At 44.8% G+C, this 17,987-nt stretch overlaps 1 protein-coding gene across 3 annotated transcripts; it reads right to left on the bottom strand.

Moving 5' to 3' along the window:
* Positions 1-206: 206 nt before the first annotated feature.
* Positions 207-17,753, bottom strand: LOC103068218 (guanylate-binding protein 1-like). Of its 3 annotated transcripts, none has more exons than XM_088139915.1 (18): positions 17,617-17,753; positions 16,568-16,763; positions 15,586-15,695; positions 14,628-14,740; positions 13,727-13,914; positions 12,375-12,578; positions 11,775-11,875; positions 10,656-10,742; positions 9,396-9,627; positions 9,006-9,133; positions 8,669-8,778; positions 7,694-7,902; positions 6,624-6,857; positions 5,996-6,276; positions 5,258-5,470; positions 4,715-4,817; positions 4,306-4,499; positions 207-3,024 (listed from the first exon to the last, which is right to left on the bottom strand). In XM_088139915.1, exons 2-18 carry the CDS (start codon positions 16,728-16,730, stop codon positions 2,893-2,895), a joined length of 2,802 nt encoding a protein of 933 aa, XP_087996041.1. In that variant the 5' UTR covers positions 16,731-16,763; positions 17,617-17,753; the 3' UTR covers positions 207-2,892. The 3 variants fall into 3 exon arrangements, with proteins under 3 accessions (XP_087996041.1, XP_007444632.4, XP_087996040.1); XM_007444570.4 differs by lacking the exon at positions 17,617-17,753 and adding an exon at positions 17,453-17,577; XM_088139914.1 differs by lacking the exon at positions 17,617-17,753 and adding an exon at positions 17,142-17,276.
* Between the last annotated feature and the right edge of the window lie 234 nt (positions 17,754-17,987).

Genomic DNA, 17,987 nt, shown 5'->3' with positions numbered 1-17,987 from the left:
ACCTGGCCATGGAACAGCTGAGAAGCCAATTGTCCCATTACTTTTGGTCCCTTAACAAGTGGGAGGCACATATGCAAACTGTTGTACTTCCTACACCGTTCACCTGAGTTGGATGTACATACCCTCAAATTAAAGCTGACAGTCTGCAGTTAAAGCACATTGTGTTTGTTTCATTCCAAATCCATTGTGGTGGTGTATAGAGCCAAAGATGTTAGAATTGTGTTGATGTCCCAATATTTCTGGACCTGACTGTATATAGAATATAAAATTGTGTATCAAAATAATGCCCTTCATTTCCTTCAACAAGGAGATCCCCCCATGGTTTTGTGGCCCCTGTCAATCAGTGTGGTGGACCTCTGGGTTTTCTGACTCACTGCAAACCAGGGAAGGTGTTGAAAATGTCAAGATGGCAGCCAAGATCTCATGGTTGCAGAGGCCATCTTGACATTTTTGACACTCTCCCCCCTACAGACACCTAAATGTCATAGCTCGTCTCTGGTCCAGAGAAAGATATGTGGATGGCTTGTAGCTGTATGGGTCATTACCAATGACTTATACTGAACTCTTAAAGGTTTAATACTGACTTTTCCCAACAATTCCATCTTAAAATACAGACATTTTTACAGTACACACAAATACCCATGCATTATAAGTACCCATTAGTTACAGTATGGTTAATACTGATATAAGTAATTGTATATAACAGTCAATTTGTGTGAAGATTCAAGTAATATCAGCATTACTGAGCAGTAACAACGTATGGGGTGGAGTGATGAACATGTCTCCCGATAGGACATCCCCTGCACAAAATCTATCCAAATTTGCTTTATAACTAGAAATCTAGATATGTTTTCCATACATTGGTTGGATCTGCACACTGAGCTAAGCCATCATGTGGCTTGTTTGTAGCTTAGTGTGTAAAGTAAACACAGCCAATTTTAGGCTACTTAGTAAAACATTAAAAAATGCTTCGCATAATACATAAATCCAATTGATCTTTACAGATAAATCTCCACCTTCTGGTTCAACCCAATGTTTATTTGCATCTGATCCCTTTAAAGCAGCCCTTCTTAAGCTTTTTACCCTGGGGGAACACTTGAAATAATTTTCTGGTCTCAAGGAACCCTATGCAAAAATTATTATATCTACAGTTCACAGTACAGGTAGTCCTTGTTTAGCAACCACAGCTGTGACCAACTTGGTCATTAAGTGAAGCGGTCACTAAGTAAAACAGGTATGCTTATGATCTTCCTTTGCTTTACAGACCTGCAAAGGTTGTAAATGAGAGGATCGGTCACAAAATTACTTTTTTATCAGCTGTAACTGCGAACAGTCACTAAACGAGGTAGTTGCTAGATGAGGATAACCTGTATCTTATCATGATCAGTAACTTGTAAATATAATAATCCAATACTAATTGTGAGCACTCTTCTGAGAGTGGTTTTTTCCCAGTGGATCTGATTATTTTGGCCAAATTATTAGCTTACTCTTTTTGTTATGTTCCCCCTGCCCCCACAAAGATATCAACTCTAATATAGGGCAGGAGGATAGGTAGAGGAATGTCAGTTTTTCCTCTTTTTAAAATTTCCTACTTGATTTTTTTTACCTTATCCAAGTAGGCCTAAACGTCTTATCACAAATTTCTATTTTACAAGATGCTAATGAGGAATAGTACAGGTGGTCCTCGACTTATGACCACAATAGGGATCAGAAAATTCATTGTTAAGCAGTGTGGTTGTTAAGCAAGGCATCACATGACCACACCCGATATCACATTTTTTGCAGTGGTCGCTAAGCAAATCACATAGTTGTTAAGTGGGTCATGTGGTTCCCCATTGACTTTGCTTGCCGGAAGCCGGCTGGGAAGGTTGCAAAATGGTGATCATGTGACCCCAGGATGCTGCAACCTCATAAATACATGTCAGTTGCCAAGCACCCAAATTTTGATCACTTGTCTGTGGGGATGTTATGACAGTTGAAAGTGCAAGGACAGGTGGTAAGTCACTTTTTTCAGCACCATCATAACTTTGAACAGTTGCGAAATGAATGGCCATAAGTTGAGGACTACCTATATGTGCAAGAGTCGTTTTTTCCCCCTTATTTACAACTAAGTGGAAGTTTCACTTCCAACCTATACACATTTTGCAACATTTACAACAGCAAAGCAGCAGACCAGAATTTTCAGAGTGCGTAAAAATTCCCAACACTGCAAGCACTAACATTTAAAGTGTGTGAAGTTCAAAACCCAATGTTGTTTTTTTTCCAGTCATGATACCTTGCAGAATCCTTATGAACCTCTCAGAAACCCAGTTGAGAAAGGCAGCTCTAAAACATTTTGCATATGCCAGGAGCACAAATTGTTTTTGGCCTCATGGGCCACACTTCCTGTCCGGCCTGGGGACCATGGGGAGACGTAGCTGGTGATGACACTGGAATGGATCAAATGGGAAATTCTGGATCTGTTCTTCTTTATTGGAGGGACAGTTTAAGTGGCCCCATTGGTTCCATAAGCCTTACAAAAGCTGTTTTGCCTCTTAACGCTCCCCCACCCCAAGTGGGAAAAGTAGCCCCATTTTTGGCAGGGACAGTTCTGAGCCTTGAAAGGATGCTATTTCACCTTTTAACCCCAAACTCAAAAACCAAAACAAAAAATGTCTAGCTCTGTCACTCTGGGATCTCTGGAAGTTGCAAATGGGGTTCAGAGGGGCACAGATGGGTCGCAAACCCCAGAGCCTCCATTCCTGCTATCTCCAACAATACAAGGATGGTCCAAACTTCTGTTGAAGAGAGTTTTCGTTATCCTGGATATTACTCTTTACTTCCCACCCATTTTGTCCCCGCTGCACTCAGGAGTCGCTGTCTGTTTCTCAAAGCTTTTCAGAGGTGCCACCCTCAGAAGATCATACATGATTCAGAGTCCTGTCTTCTTGAGTTTTGATTGATCTGAAACTGCAGTCTCTGGATCTCATCCTGAAGATCAGAGACTTCCTGCTGATACTGTTGTTCATGAAGCCTCCTCTGCTCCTAAAGTGCAGAATAAAGGTCAGTGGCTGGCTTCACACATCACAATAAGCCATGAGGTTTTTTAACCATCATCAGTTGAATAAGCCACAATGATTTAAGCAGCAAAACCAAACAAGGCAGTTTATTGTTCAGCATAAAGTAGGAGCCCATTCAGGGTCCATGGGTTGTACAGCTGTAAATAGGAGAAGCAGGTCATACACCAACAAGTGCTTTCACACCACAAAACCACAAAAAAGAACAAAATAAGAGGGTTATGGCTAATTCAGCGTAGCAGGTTAGGTGAATGGAGCTATCAGGTCTTTAACTGACCAAGTTAAGTGTCCTACATGAAGCCAGCCATTCAAACTCATAGGAGAGGAAACTGAATTACAAAAGAATCCAGTCATTCCCTAGGATTCCATTTGGTTGGCCCCAGAATCCTCAAAAATCTGCAAGAAACAAGTTATTTCTTTCCTGCCTATAAGAAGACAATAACCAAAAATTCCCATAATGCTGAAGGCTTCCACCAACGTCAGCTGTGCACATCAACATGCACTGCTTTTTTAAATCAACCGTTTTGACGTCATGTTCTCTAGTGTTCTGAAAGTATCAGTGGGAACCATGCTTTTGGAATCAGGTGCGTGGAGAAACCTGGTTTCCTATGTTATTTTTGAAGGCACATCTCCTAATGTACACATTTCATAGACCTCTTTCCTTCCCTTTCTTGCAAGCAGTTTTCTCTAATTTTTAATGTGCTTGATAAAGGAATTGCGCTGCAACACTGGGGGAAGTGCAAAATCAAAGGGTGTAAAGTTTATATTAAAATGAGGAACAGGTGAAAGTTCTCCTTGTATTTCTACGTGCCACTGAAGCAACTGATAAAGGTAAGTGGAGTCCTTGGTGCTCTCTGAGCTTGGTTGTTTGCTTGCAAACGTTTCATTACCCAACTAGGTCACCTCATCAGTGTGAGTGAGTGTGGGGTTTGCTCCCTGATTATATACAGTACCTTGCCCTGCCAGTGTTGGTGAGGGGGTGGTTTTCTCCTTGGTAGTTCCTTGATTAGGGCATTGTTTTCTGCTGGATTGTTTGCCTGGTGTCAATCCTTGCTTATCTGGGTGTTGGCTGCTGGAGAGAACCTGGTCTTTTTGTTCCGGTCTTTTTGATTCCTTCTTAGCTTTTTTATTGTCTCTTTTGAATGGTGTGTAAATGGTATGTAAAAGTAAAGCCTGTATAATGGTATGTAAAGGTAACTGGTGTGCAAAGGTAAGTCAAACAGACAGGAATGATGGTGAAAACTATTACCTGGATCTTCTGGTTCAGGAGCCACTCATACTCAGTCGCAGTCCTCCTCCGCTCTTCCTCCATCTTGCCCAACAGCTGCCTTCTGTGCTCCTCGAAACTCCGTTGGTTTTCCTTGGCTGTCTGTTCTATCTGTTCTTGAATTTCTCTCTGCAGCTGAAGTGCCCGCATAGAGGCCTCAGACTCAGCTTTCTCAGCTGAAGACAAAAAGACTAAATCAGAAATTCTACTACTTAGTATACTGATGATGTCAACATAGAAAAAGTCACCCCAACATCTCCTGCTGGGGACTGCTGTTCACAAACAGTCTCCTATTTACTGTGGCAGAAGACATTAGCAGTGGCAACCATGGGTCTCACTAATGTGCAGTCTTCCCTGGGGAAGAATCAAGGGTCCTCCCTGGAAGAATCACCTGCAATCGCCTTTGCCTGCTTTGTGAGAGTCTGATCAGCATGCAGAATGGATTGTCCTTCTGGCTCCTTAGATGTCAAGAAGTCTTGCAGGGCCAACATGGCCTAGAGAGAATGTAAGAGAAAATGACACAGTTCGCTTCTTACCGGGTTCCCACCTTCATCCTTCAAAACAGAAGGGCTCTGTGACTCCTTTCATAGAAGACTGAGTCATAAATGGCTTATGGGGTGTCCACAGGAAGGGGGATTAAAAAAGTCAAGATGGAGGGCCCCACCATAAGATCAAAGCCCTACCTCTTTTTATCTGCACGGATGCACATATAAAGGGGGCAGGGCTTCGATCCCATCCATCATCTTGACTTTTTTGACCCTCCCTTCCCTGCAGACACCCTGGTGGTTTACAAATTACAAAAGTGGGTTTGCAAAACACAGTACGACCCAACCAAATGAATCACACAACAGCTTAGCAAATGCCTGTTCCCGATCTCCCACCCCGCTACACAATTTGGCTTTAATCAAAACATCCAGGTTCTCAGCCCACATACCATTGGTCCTTTCTCAGGGATCTTGTGGTACCTCTCCACTAATTCCTGCTGGTCATCCAGGAAGTGTTGGTAGCCACCAGGCACTAAGTAGCTCCTACTGCAGATCTTCTCCTCCAGCTCCTGGAACAATTCCAGGAGCACAGCCTGACAACGGCTCAAAGACTCCTGCTGGTTCTGAAGGCAGAGTTCTTCAAGTTTGGATTGCAGCTGGTTCTAAAAGGCAGAAACCATGACAAAAGGTGTCACGGACACTTGGTAATGGGGAAACAGCCCTTTGGATGACTTGATCTCAAATATTGGGCAGACCTGCTCTATTCTGCTCTCCAGAAGGGGCAAATAATCAGAATCTTACAAAGGGCAGCTTCTGGGTGTGGAGCATCTTCCAAAGGAATCTGCCAACCACCCCAATCCAAAAGACTCTTCCCAAATGTGCTGCACGTAAAAGGCAGGCAGAGCTTCAGTTGCACCATTGTGGCTGCCACTGTGACTTTTTTTTAACCATACCCTGCAGACACCCCTGTCCAACTGAGACCAGCCTTTCTCTGTCACCCTTTAGCTGGGCAGGTATTTTGGGCCTAGATGTGGTATGCATGTTCCTTATTTCAAGTTATTGACCTCCTATTGCTTGAATCCATCTTTTTAACAATCCAGTACGGATTAATTTTATGGTACATTTCTTTAAGGGGAGGGTCCTTCTAGACAGTATAGAAATATTAGATAAGAGATGTAATCTGGTACCTGCAACTGTTTCTGGTACTCTTGATCCTTGTCGTGGAAGGCACGGGCTAAGAACACCTGAATGGCCTCTCTCTCACAGGAGGCATGCATGGTAAATAATTCAGAAACATCTTCTGTGGGTAGATCTATCAACAGCCCCACCATGTTCTCGTAGCATCTGAGGGCATCATTTACAGCAGCTGAATTCTCTATCTGAGCCAAGGCCAGCACCGCATTCTCAATGCAAGGGACGGCCCCACTCCGAATGGCATCCACGTAGGTCATTGCCAGGCTCCCCAACACTGCAAAATTCATCTTTATGTAGTGTATCTAGTTGCATTTTCATCCCATCTTCTTCCCACCAGCCTCCTTTTTCCCACCCAGCATCTTCTAGACAGATAGCTGGGAATAGAATGATCTGATGGAAGCTATGGTCCACCAGATCCAGAGGTTAAATCTATTCTAAAGGCTCGACACAAGTTAAAGTGGTTCCACAAAAAAGTAGAAACCACAAAGCTTGTTTCAACTGTTCTATGAGGAGTTACATTGAGTCATCATGGGTCTGAAATTTTTTCACCCACTTCTCTCCTTGCTCAGTTCCCCTTCCTGGGATTCTCCTGTTATGGCATCCTTTGCTGCTTCTACTTACGTGTCCCAGTGACCATGTGTCCTCCCTGGATAGTTTTGGGCCGGGCCTCTTGATAAATGTAGCGGCAAAACTGATGTGCTTGCTCCAAGAACTCAGGTTTCAGGTTCGACTCATCCAGCATCTCAAGGTGTGGTAGATCTCGTCGGGAGGCTGGGCGATCAAACACGAAGCACTTACGGCGAGGGAAATACTGCCGTAAGTACTTCTGAATCTTAGCCTGATTCTCTGGAATATCTAGAAGAAAATCCATAGACACACAAACACAAATAATCAATCAGGAGGCTTTATTGGCTGTTCTACAACCCAACAGTCCACACCAACAGTGCTTTGGGAGAGAAAAGGAAGCTTAAAATTATCATGGGGAATTTCTTTTCTCCAACCCGCTTTCCCCACCATGGATGAAAACTAGCAATTTGGCAAAGGCCAAGCTTGGTTTCCAAAAACAGTTTGTCTAATACTCTGGCAACTATTACAAGTTTTTATAAGCAAAAGAGCTGGGGGGAGAAGAAGAGAAAGGGGAAGGGGATGGAGATGAGATTGTCAGAATCCTTGCAAACCTTTATTAAGAAATATTATTCACGCTATAGCCTGCTTGCTTTTCACTTGCTTTTCACTTGCTTTTGATGTTCTGCCATGGGGGAAAGGAAATGGATGGAAGGCGGTCAGAGACAGATGGGCTCTTATCACAAGCCCTGGAATGCTCAAGGCCGTACCAACGGGAGAATATGAGGAGGCTAAGAAGGCAGGGGGTGAAGGAGGGAAATTATGTTATTTAAGCCCTCTTTAGGCTAGGAAGCTAAGCAGGTTAGTATTTGGATGGGAGATACCAGAAAATACCAGGGCTGTAGGCTAGACTAGGAAGTTGAAAAACATTCTGGAAGAAGGCGATGGCAAACTATTTCCACAATGAAGCCAAGAAAACTACAAGGATATGTAGTCACCAGGAATCAAACTCAGCTCAAAAGGATCTTTGCTTTATTTTTCCCCACCCCCAATCATTTTGGGGGCAAAACCTAGACAGCAAAATGGCTCAGACCTCCCAGGTGAGATCCCACCAGATCCTGCCTCACCGTTCTGTCTTTCCAAGGCTATCTCCAGGTACTCATCTTCAGAGATCAAGCGCCCATCCGCCAACTCCAGTTGCAACCAAAAATCACGTACCACCCAAATGAAGGCTGGGAAAAAAAAGGCGAACTCATCAGGGGGCCCGTCGTCTCTCTCCCCATCCTGCTGGGGAGAGGCCTTCACCTCGATATGCTTGGTGAGTTCAGCCACGTAGCTGGGCATCAAGCTAAGGAAAAGAGCAAAGTGCTTTCTCCATCTGGGACAATCGCTTCTCAGTCTCAGGGGTCAGGTGGCCCACTGAAGCTCAAATGTCTGGGGGCTGTGACACTGGTATTGCAAACTGCACCCAGGAACCATCGCTTCACTGACAACCGCAGTGATTTCCACCTCTTGACAACTGTTGCGTGTGTAGGCACATGTGGGTGTAGGCATATCTGAGCATGAGACTTCTGTAAAATGGCGGGAGCTTCAATCATGGGATTGCAACCGCCGCTGTGACCTTTCTGAACCACCCCTGCCGATGCCACTAATGCATATCCATTTGCAGGCATGCAGGCAGGCCATTGCAGCTCACCTCCTCCCCACGAGACCTGGCCCAGGATTTGATGGTCCCCAACACATTGCCCTCTTGCTCCAAAATGACTTGAACAATCTCTCATTTCATGTTTTTGGGAACCTCCCTGAAAAGAGCTCCTTTTGGAGAATCGGAGGGTTATCTAAAGCAGCATTTCTCAACCTTAGCAACTTCAAGATGTGTGGACTTCAGCTCCCAGAGTTTCCCACCCAGCTGGCTAGGGAATTTTGTCTTAAAGTTGCTAAGATTGAGAAACACTGATCTAAAGATCTAGAATCCACCGCAGTCACACCCGCTCAGAAGCTGATGGGTGTCAGCGTTTGGGTGCCTTCTAGCTTCAGTAGCATGCAGTCCTCCCTCTCCTCTTCCCCCCATCCTCTCAGAAAGCCTCCTGATAAAAAGATACTGCAGTTGTTCCAAATCGTAGTGATTAATGGTGCCCATGCTGTTGAAAATGAAAGTGCTACTCAGCAGAATGGAGAGTGCAAAGATCCATGAGTCATTCTTCGTATTGCTCTGCAAAGACATGGACAGGCATCAATGTCTGATGAAGGAAGACATCCTGGGCTGCTGCATCCTTGGGTGTACTGCTACAATAGGCTCTGTTCTTAACTATGGGTCATCTGTAACCCAGACGTTCTTAACCCAGGGACTACCTGTACAGAGCTTTGGGAGGGATTCTCTGGCAGGCAAGGTCTCCATGGTGGCTCTTCCTGACCACCATCGCCCTATTTCCAACTCACCTTCTCAACATCACCTAGACCTTCCGTATCCAAGAGCACCAGGGTATGGTGAGGCTTTAAGGGATGTGGAAGGCACCACATCCAGATGCCCTTGGTGTTGGCTTGTATTGTGGCACCTAGTGAGAAACCTAGAGGTTGCAGAACAAACAAGAAAAAGGGGATGAATTATCTAGGGCACATCCTCCCCAGCAACCAACACTCAGATGTCCATCAAAGATGTTCATCACTCTCCATCAAAGTCACCTTCCTTACCCTCTACAGGTGTACGAACCCAAGCAGTGATAAGGCAAATCAGATGGTCCACAGCTTTGATCACCCCATCATGACCACCATCCTGATTCTTTTGACTGTGGATATCCCTGAGGCAGATGTGCCTTCTTGCATTCTCACCTCCTTTCACCTTTCCTGCCAGCCTGTTCATGAGATAGGATTTGCCAGTGCGGTACAGCCCTACAATGGCCACCACAACCACAGGCTGGCAGATGCTTTGCAGGAGTTGTAAGGCATCCAGATTGATTTGCAGCTGCTCATTGGGCTTATTCTCTATCAGGCACACTGGCCCTTCCATGATACTTGTTGGATCCCAGGATGGTAGCACTTGAAATGGAGATGCCTGTCTGGACTGAAAGCCAAGAATAAAATTAGTTGGAGGGCATGCTCAGAGTTTTGTCACTGAGACACAGTTGCTCAAAATTGGGATGTTGATGACACACTAGTAGGTTTCTTGGAAGTGAAGGGGTCTGCAAGCTTGCTACAATCCTAGTGTGTGAAAAAATATAGACATGGAGAGGCAGAAACTGCGTGAATGGCTTATGGGCCAACTCCAAGGTGCAACTGATTGGATGGGGCAATGGAGGTAGCTACACAGTCAGTGAAAGAGGGTCAGCCTTTTGACAGTGAGGGTTGTGCTTGGAACCACAGAGATGGAAGAGGCTACTTCTGTCCTCAAAGGCAACCCCTAGGGGGGTGCTGAGGGTAGCAAAGTGATGACAGCCATATCACAACATGCATGGTGTTAGATCTGACAGCTCTCCTTTGGTTTTTTTTAAACTCTAAACTTTTTTAAAACTTTAAAACTTTTTACTCTTTTAGCGCTCAAGATCTAACATCTCCTTCTAGATTGAGCTTGACTCTTAGCAATTCATGATCATGTCCTGGAAGCAACAATATGGAAGTGGCATATCTTTGCTTCTTCTTCTTTTCCATCTTCCCAACCTTTAGTCTACAGCTCTGATCATCTCCTATCCAAGTACGAGGCAAGTCTGACTCTGCTTAGCTTCAGAGCCCAGACATGGTGGGCTTCACTTTTCAACAATCAGAACCAGAGGGAAAGGGACTCATGGACCACCTGCGGTCTTGGAGTGCAGGCAGCCCACCCATGATTTATGGGAAGGGTCTCCCAGAGCATGTCCAATATCATCTCTGCAGGATAGAGTCTGCACCAGGAAGGTCCAGGGAGGGAGGCCAAAAAAAGTCAAGATGGCAGTTTCAATCACATAGTCACGGCCACCGTTCTGACTTTTTGATACTGCCTCTGCAGATGCCCTGGTCTACACTTTGCAATTCCTGCTCCTGTGGATATCCAATCCTGGCTTTTTATGCTCAACATCTTGTAGATTCCTCCACTGTTGGCCTCATCCTGTCACCTACCTCGTATTCCTGTTCAGAAGAAGAGCCTTCTGCTGGGGTTTCCGAGGCAATATTCTTCATGGAGTCCATAAGGCTCCCATTGTCATCCTGCAAGGAGAAGCAGGTGGAAAAGCATGGATTAGGTTTCCAACTTCACATTCCCCCATTTATTTTATCCATTTGATTTACTGCACTCGCATCTTGCGAGTTTAACCATTGCACCAGTCTTCCTAGATGGTGTCCCTAGATGTGTTCAAATTATATCGCTCAGAAGAAAATATGTTCAGCGTCAGGCACATCCATAGGTGGGGGGGTTAAAAAAGTAAAAATGGAGGCTGTGACTCCACTTTCAAAGCCCCATCCCTTGTGGATGGGACAGGGCTTCAGTTATGATACTTTTTTGGATACTTTTTTGTATCCCTCTGAGAATGCTGCTGCTGAACATCTTCTGCAGAAAAATGGGATATGCACACTAGAGTTGGTTTGGGCTGCTGGGTGCAGGGCCCCAAAGCTCCATAATTCAGAGCCACACATCTCTTAACTAACTAACTAAAATAGCAGAGATCATATCCTGCCCTCTGCTCTTCTTTCTGAGAAAATAAAATCTGCATCAGGGTTCTATCCTGAGGGCAACTCCTGCTCCCCTGACACTGATAGTGCTCAGAGAAAGCTTTTCCTTTCTGAATCTCCACCCCTTATACCATCCAACCCACTGGGGGTGAAATGGTGAAAATCCAGCCTTCAGCTCACATTCTGTCCTTTGTGCCAGCTGATCAAGTGTGCAAGAGTTGAGTGATGCAGTTGGTACCAGTTCTGGGGATTCAGGATGCTTTTGGAAGGACTACACTGGAGCTGTCCTCTTCATCCTTTTCTCCTCTAACTTCATCCTTAACTCCTCTAGCAACTTTAAGATGGGTGGACTTCAACTCCCAGAATTCCTCAACCAGCATGATGGCTGGGGAATTCCGGGAATTGAAGTCCACAGATGCTGAGATTGAGAAGCACTGGACCTATCACGGGACTGTTCTGATAATGCTCCTGCTTCAGCCTGTTGTTAGCCCTGGAAGAATTGTATAAGAGGGGGGAGAACCATGGTCTGCTTCAAAGTGACTAGGGGTGCAAATTTAGCTCCATTCTTACCCAGAAGAATACTTCTTGGACAGTTTCCGAGATCTGACTCAGAAGGATAGGCTTATCCTGTGATAAGGCATCCACAAACAGCTCCAGCCTGTAGGACCAAACTGAAAAGCAAAGAACCTCAAATAACCATGGATCTACCACCAGCTGCATCTGTGCTATCGTGTAACAACCCCTTTAGCTTTGTATATCAACTACTCCAGATTTAGATTTACAGCATACCCTTTCTCCTGGAGCTCAACTGAGTGGCTTGCAGGGAAATATCTATTTTCATCCCACCACAACTCTGTGAGGTAGGCTGAGCTGAGAGAGGTTGGCCCAAAGCCAACCAAGAATTTCCATGGCTGAAGGTAGACTTGAACTTAGGTCTCCCCAGTCCAAATCCGACCCAGCTTCCCCACTACACTATGCTGCTTCTCAGGTGAACTTGGCCCATTATGGCTTGTTAAGCAAACCATGGGTTGTCACAATATGCAAACCCATCCAGAAACCTAAAGCAACTCCCGCCCCTCCCCCAAATCTGGCCCAGGATCACCTCCTTCTTCTCCCTCGCCACCTCCTCCTCTGGGCAGAAGCAAAAGGAGGGTCTGAAGGGAACCTCACCTTTTCCACTGACACTTATCTTTGGTTCTTTGCTCAGGATATAGTTATTAAATGCTCGAAATTGCTTCTGGAACACGGGATGCAGTGAATCTGGTGGGAAGAACCCCCAGTCCTCTTCATTCACTTGAGGACAGTGAAAGCAGAACGCCTTCTGGGAGGGGAAGAGCTTCTGTATGCAGTCAATCGGTGTCTCTGCCTCCAAAGCTAAGGGGACATGGAAACAGAGTTCTAGGTTATCCCTTCCATAAAAATAACTGAAGACTTGGACAAAAATGTTCACTTTCTACATAGAGGTATCTACCAGGGGTGACTGAAAAGTCAAGATGGTGTCCATGACTGTGGGATCCAAGTCCTACTCTTTTTTTTACACCATCTTGACTTTTTTGCCCCACCACCCTCAGACTCCCCCTCACATTTTCACACCTTGTTCCCTTTCTTCATCTACTGTTTTTGTCAAATGAGCCTTTAACTGTAGTCATGTTTCCTTGTAGCAACCATTTTTACGATTTGCTACCTTCCTACAACGGCTACTTTAGCCAGCTGCTTTTTAAAATATATTCTCCATTTTTCTCACACTAGTTACTGTATCTGTTTTTAGTTTCAAGTTATTCTGTCTACATTGTTTTCATATTAATCAGAGCTTCGTTTCTACTGTCTTCCAGTTTTATAAAGTTCTATCTTTAACATTTGTACAATTAATTCTTATTGGATTAGTTGCAAATGTTGTTATATACTGTACTGTTCTTATGCCAATCTGTGGTTGTAATAAAAACGTCTGTTAGACTAGATAGATTAAAACGGTTGGTTTTAATCTTTGTACGCCACCTAGAGTCACTGTTGCGAGATGGGTGGTCATATAAATTATTTAAATAAATAAATCAATAAAGGTACATAGTAACCTCTATCTGAAGAATTTTAGGAATTATCATTCTGTATGGAAGGAATCTCCAAATCAGGATTCACTGTTCCTCTATTTTTATCTGCCACTGTTTCCTGTCCCTACCCCACCATTAGTTTCCTCTTGACAGATTGTAGATGGTGTGAACTCCTTGCATCAAGGCCCTTTCTTCTTGTAAAGATCCTTACTCATTGCCATTGCTGCTCATAAGCAATGCTTTCACCTGACAATTTCCTGTCTGGGGTGCATAAAGGAGATTTTTCATTGCAAGACATTTCTTTCACTTGGCCAACTGAATGTCTTCACTTTGGCCCCTTTCATCCTCAATCCTTCCTTATGACATCAATCAATTATATCTTTCCTATATACCTTTATACTGCATAGCCCAGCTCCTGTTGTTAGGCCAAAAAGCAAGGTATAAATACATCTGAAACCCCTAAGTTGCAGTTCGTACCTGCAAGGGAAAAAAGGAAGCTATCCATGTTATTGTTTGTGCTCTGGAGCATCTCTTCCCAAACCGAGTCAGAAGACACATCAAAAAGGGACCAAACAAACTCAGGAAGGACGCTACGGAGCAAGACGCTGTTCTCCAAAGGATCATCCTCAGAGAGGAGGATTTTATTGGACAGCTGCGTCACATAGCTACACAGGCTGTGAGCAAAGGAAATGAAGCAGAAAATTCGCTTGCCTGAATAACATGCTTTTTTGATTAAAAAAAAAAAAAGTTTACAGAGACCCAAATCCTAACCCTAACTTTCAGCTGAACTACTATTCAGGCTAAGAGGTTTATTCAGTGGTCAGACTCATTGGGTTCGGTGAAAATCACCCCCAAAGAGGCAAGACGGCTGAACACTGCCATCATGGTCATGGAAAGTACTCTCCGAACCATGAATGCTGCAGCGTGAGGAGTTACTGCAAGCTACAAGGGAGTAGCATCGTTTTTGAAGGCACACCAGGAATCTAATATAAACTAGCACAGTGGATTTACTCTACAGTATCTTATCTGTAGAATATCTGCTGTCCCAAAAAAGAAGAAAAATACAAAAAGGAAAGGAGATCAGAGGTAAAATCTATCACAGGCTATTATACTATTTCATTCAATTCCTGCCTGTGTATTCTGGGTCTTCCAATTCTTCCTGCCCAGCCACCTTTGTTTTGGATCCCAAATTCTCAACACAAAGTCTTATATGAGTCAAATATAGCTCCTGGGAGCTCTGGGGGACCCCCCAAAATATTTCTATAGACATTTGTTTAGGCCCTGACTATAGATTTGAATCTGTCCATGCATTTCCAACCTGCACTCCCCACCCTCACCCTCCTTGGGGGTAAGCAGACAGCTGAATCAAGAAGGATACGAAAGTTTTTCCAACTCTTTTTCGGGCTCTTCATTATGTGTGGTGTTATATATCAGGAGGTCGCAGAGCAAGGCATTTAAGCAGAAGAATTTGGAGAAAAGGTTATCTTTATCCTGCAATCACAAAAGAAGGAAAAGGTTGAGGGGACGAATGACTTGCTGAAGTGCTCTTGAAGTCACTCACTAAATTGTGCCTTTAACTCATCTTGATCTGTCCCATTCAGAGATCTTCCAGTTGGATTTCTACTCCATACAAAATCTGGGGTTTTCTTTATGCATAGAGTTCATACTTCAATTTCATGGGATATTTAAAGCAGAACAGATCCTCAGTTTTGACTCAGTCTATTCAGCTTATAATTCTGTGTGATGATTCATACTGAGCTGACCAGGATTCTTGCTCTTTTGCCTTGCTTATAGCTTAATAGTGATTTTTAGTCATTTAAAGCAATATATTATGTTCAATTATTCATAATTTATTAATGATATACCAGAAAACTAAAACCTCCTTGACATTTTTCAGATCCCTTACTCACATCGGCTGTATCCATATTCTATCTGTGTTTGTTGATATACTTTCTCTAAAAAGTTTTTTGAAAAAAAAGAGAGATAAATTTCCAACTCATCTGTCAAGTTCTGGATCTGCAGATTTCTGCACATGGAGCGGCAGGGGAGAGCACCTCTGTTCAATGCAGCCTGGAGAAAATGTGTCCCCCACCCCCAAGTTTTAGGAAGGGCTGGTCTTGAATGAAATCCTGCCTTGTTTGTACAGAGTTTTCATTTTGCATTTCATTTGATTTTTATTGTGTACCTTTTTATTCAAATGGTATCTCTTAGTGTGTTTTATGGTAAACTGCTCAGACAGCTTTGGCTATTGGGCAGTTTAAATTCTGAATAAAATGGAATGGAACTCCAACCTAGCCACTGCCTATTTCTATTTCAGAAGCAAAAGATGATCCTACTTTGTCCATCTGCTCTGGAAAACCTTCTGTGTCCAGCAAGATGAGGTTTTTTTCTGGTTTTGTTGGATGAGCCAGCTGCTGGATCCACATTCCTGGCATGGGGCCAAAACCTAGGGAGAAAGGGAGACGCCAGTCATGAAGAGGGAGGATGGGTGATCTCGGGCATCAGAGAAGAGTCCCGGAGCGGACTCTGATCTACATTTATTGTTGGCTGGAAACCCCTTATGGACTTTTTGCATCAAAATGAAAAAAATGAACTTGTGATTTATGGTTTTGATGATTAGTCTGGATGGATGATAAAAAGAAGAGAGTCATGAGACAACTTTAGAGAGAGAGGTTAAAATATAACTACTTCTAGCTGCTGTGAAGAAGATCAGAAGCCACTTCTTTATATGTTTATATCTTTCTTTATATCTTTCTCTTTTCTACTTTCTTCTAGTTTTTTTATTGTACTTTTAGCTTTTTCTTTTATTTCTCTCTTTTGTTTTTACTTTCTCTATTTCAGTTTGTATTACAGGTATTTACTACCACAATTGGGACCGGAATTTAGATTGCTAAGTGATGCGGTCATTAAGCAAATCATCACATGATCGGACCTGATTTTATGACCTTTTTTGCAGTGGTCGTTAAGCAAATCACACATTCGTTAAGTAAATCAAGCAGTTTCCCACTGATTTTGATTGCCGGAAACCAGCTGGGAAGGTTGCAAATGATGAACATGTGACTGCAGGACACTGCAACCGTTGTAAATGCGAGTTGGTTGCCAAGTGCCCAGATTGCAATCAAATGACCATGGGGGCACTGCAATGGCTGTAACTTCAGGGACCAGTCACAGGTCACTTTTTGTAGTGCCGTCGTAACTTAGAACAGTCACTAAATGAGTGGTCATTAAGAGAGGACTACCTGTAGTTCTTATTATCGCTGTTAAAACTTTCAATAAAAATTATTTTAAAAAAAAGAGAATAATCCCTGAGGAACTCACCTTTCTCCTGCCCTGCCAGCTGGTCCAAGAGAAAAGACTTCCCCGTGCCTTTGGGTCCAAAGATACCCACCACATAGAGGGGGCCAGTGAGGCTTCTGAGCAGCTTCAAGGCAGCTGGGTTTACATGGCATGACGAGTCCACCAGACATATAGGCTTTGACATGCTGGCTGCCAGCCTCCAGAAAGTCAGAATTACCTAAGACGGGGAAAAGTAGGATAATAAAGGGGTCAGTCTTTGAAGGGCCAGAAAGTCTTTGTTATTTTTATTGCAAAAGACAAAAAAGGAGGAGATGATGATGATGATGATGAAGAAGAAGAAGAAGAAGAAGAAGAAGAAGAAGAAGAAGAAGAAGAAGAAGAAGAAGAAGAAGAAGAAGAAGAAGAAGAAGAAGAAGAAGAAGAAGAAGAAGAAGAAGAAGAAGAAGAAGAAGAAGAAGAAGAAGGAGAATTTAGAGCTGACTTTAGGGAAGGCATAAAAGAGCCATTAGAGGGACTTGGAGAAGAGATTACATAGTCTGGAATAGTGTTTTTCAACGTTAAGACAGACTGGGGAATTCTGGGAGTTGACGTCCACCTGTCTTAAAGTTGCTGAGGTTGAGAAACAGTGTCCTAGTCTTTGACCATGAGCTTAAGACTTGCAAGTGGCAGGCTGCATCCTTTTTACTGCCAGCAAAGTCTGGTTGCCCTCCTGGCAAGCAACGGTGCCTCTTACAAGCAAGGTTCTGCTCAGCCAGAAGCCGGCTCCCTTGTCGCCAGCGTGCCCCGGCCGCCCAGCCCGTCTCTCTGCACCCGGAAAGCCTGCTCCGGGGGTCCGTGAGCAGACGGGCCGCGCCAAACCTGCGGCTCCGCTTCCACGCGGGCTTGCGTGTGGCTGCCTTAGCCTACCGAGTGAACCGAGCCGGCAGGACTCCGTATTCACTAAGCCGCGGTTAAGGAAGCCGCCAGGGCAGACCCGGTTCGGCGAACAGCCTCCTCTCGCCGACCCCTTGGACCCGCTCTTCTCGGCGGCGGGCAGCGGAGAAGGAAAGCCCGGGGGGAAGCGGCCAAACCTGGCCCCGGCGCGACGATCCGGCGGGGAGACGCTTCCTGGCTCCGCGCGGCGGAGGGGCAGGGAAAGAGAGCCGGGCGCGCGGGCGCCTTCGCTTCGGGCTTTATGGACGGGATCGCTTTTCCGGCAGCGGCGCTTCAGCCGGACCCCGCCTCTCCCGTCCACGTGGGGAAAGTCTGGAGTCGCTCGAGGAGCCGCCTCGCCCGGGACCCGGCTTCTCAGCGCTCCGGAGAGAGGCGGGCGCCCACCCCCTCCGCCCGAGCCGTGCCAGGGACTTTCCCACGACCCCGTCGAGTGAAGCGTCGCTTCTGCGCTCCGGGACTGGTCCTTCCCTGCGTTCGGCGCAGGGGTGGCCGCGAGGGGAGGGAGGTC

Source organism: Python bivittatus, unplaced genomic scaffold (assembly GCF_059951505.1).
Source record: "Python bivittatus isolate LINGU-HERP-01145 unplaced genomic scaffold, Pbiv_v1 ctg000310_np1212, whole genome shotgun sequence".
Lineage (NCBI taxonomy): Eukaryota > Metazoa > Chordata > Lepidosauria > Squamata > Pythonidae > Python > Python bivittatus.
Note: the sequence above shows the minus strand (reverse complement) of the source record. Positions and strands in the feature narration are given on the sequence as shown.

What these genes read in the sequence shown, in the direction of transcription:
- LOC103068218 (XM_088139915.1), bottom strand. Translation starts at nt 16,730, where the DNA reads ATGTCAAAGCCTATATGTCTGGTGGACTCGTCATGCCATGTAAACCCA. An exon ending in GATAAGTGTCAGTGGAAAAG is followed by an intron (nt 11,876 to 12,374) that starts GTGAGGTTCCCT and finishes TTTGCTTTTCAG; the next exon opens with TTTGGTCCTACAGGCTGGAG. An exon ending in AGCCTTGGAAAGACAGAACG is followed by an intron (nt 6,858 to 7,693) that starts GTGAGGCAGGAT and finishes ATTTTCTTCTAG; the next exon opens with ATATTCCAGAGAATCAGGCT.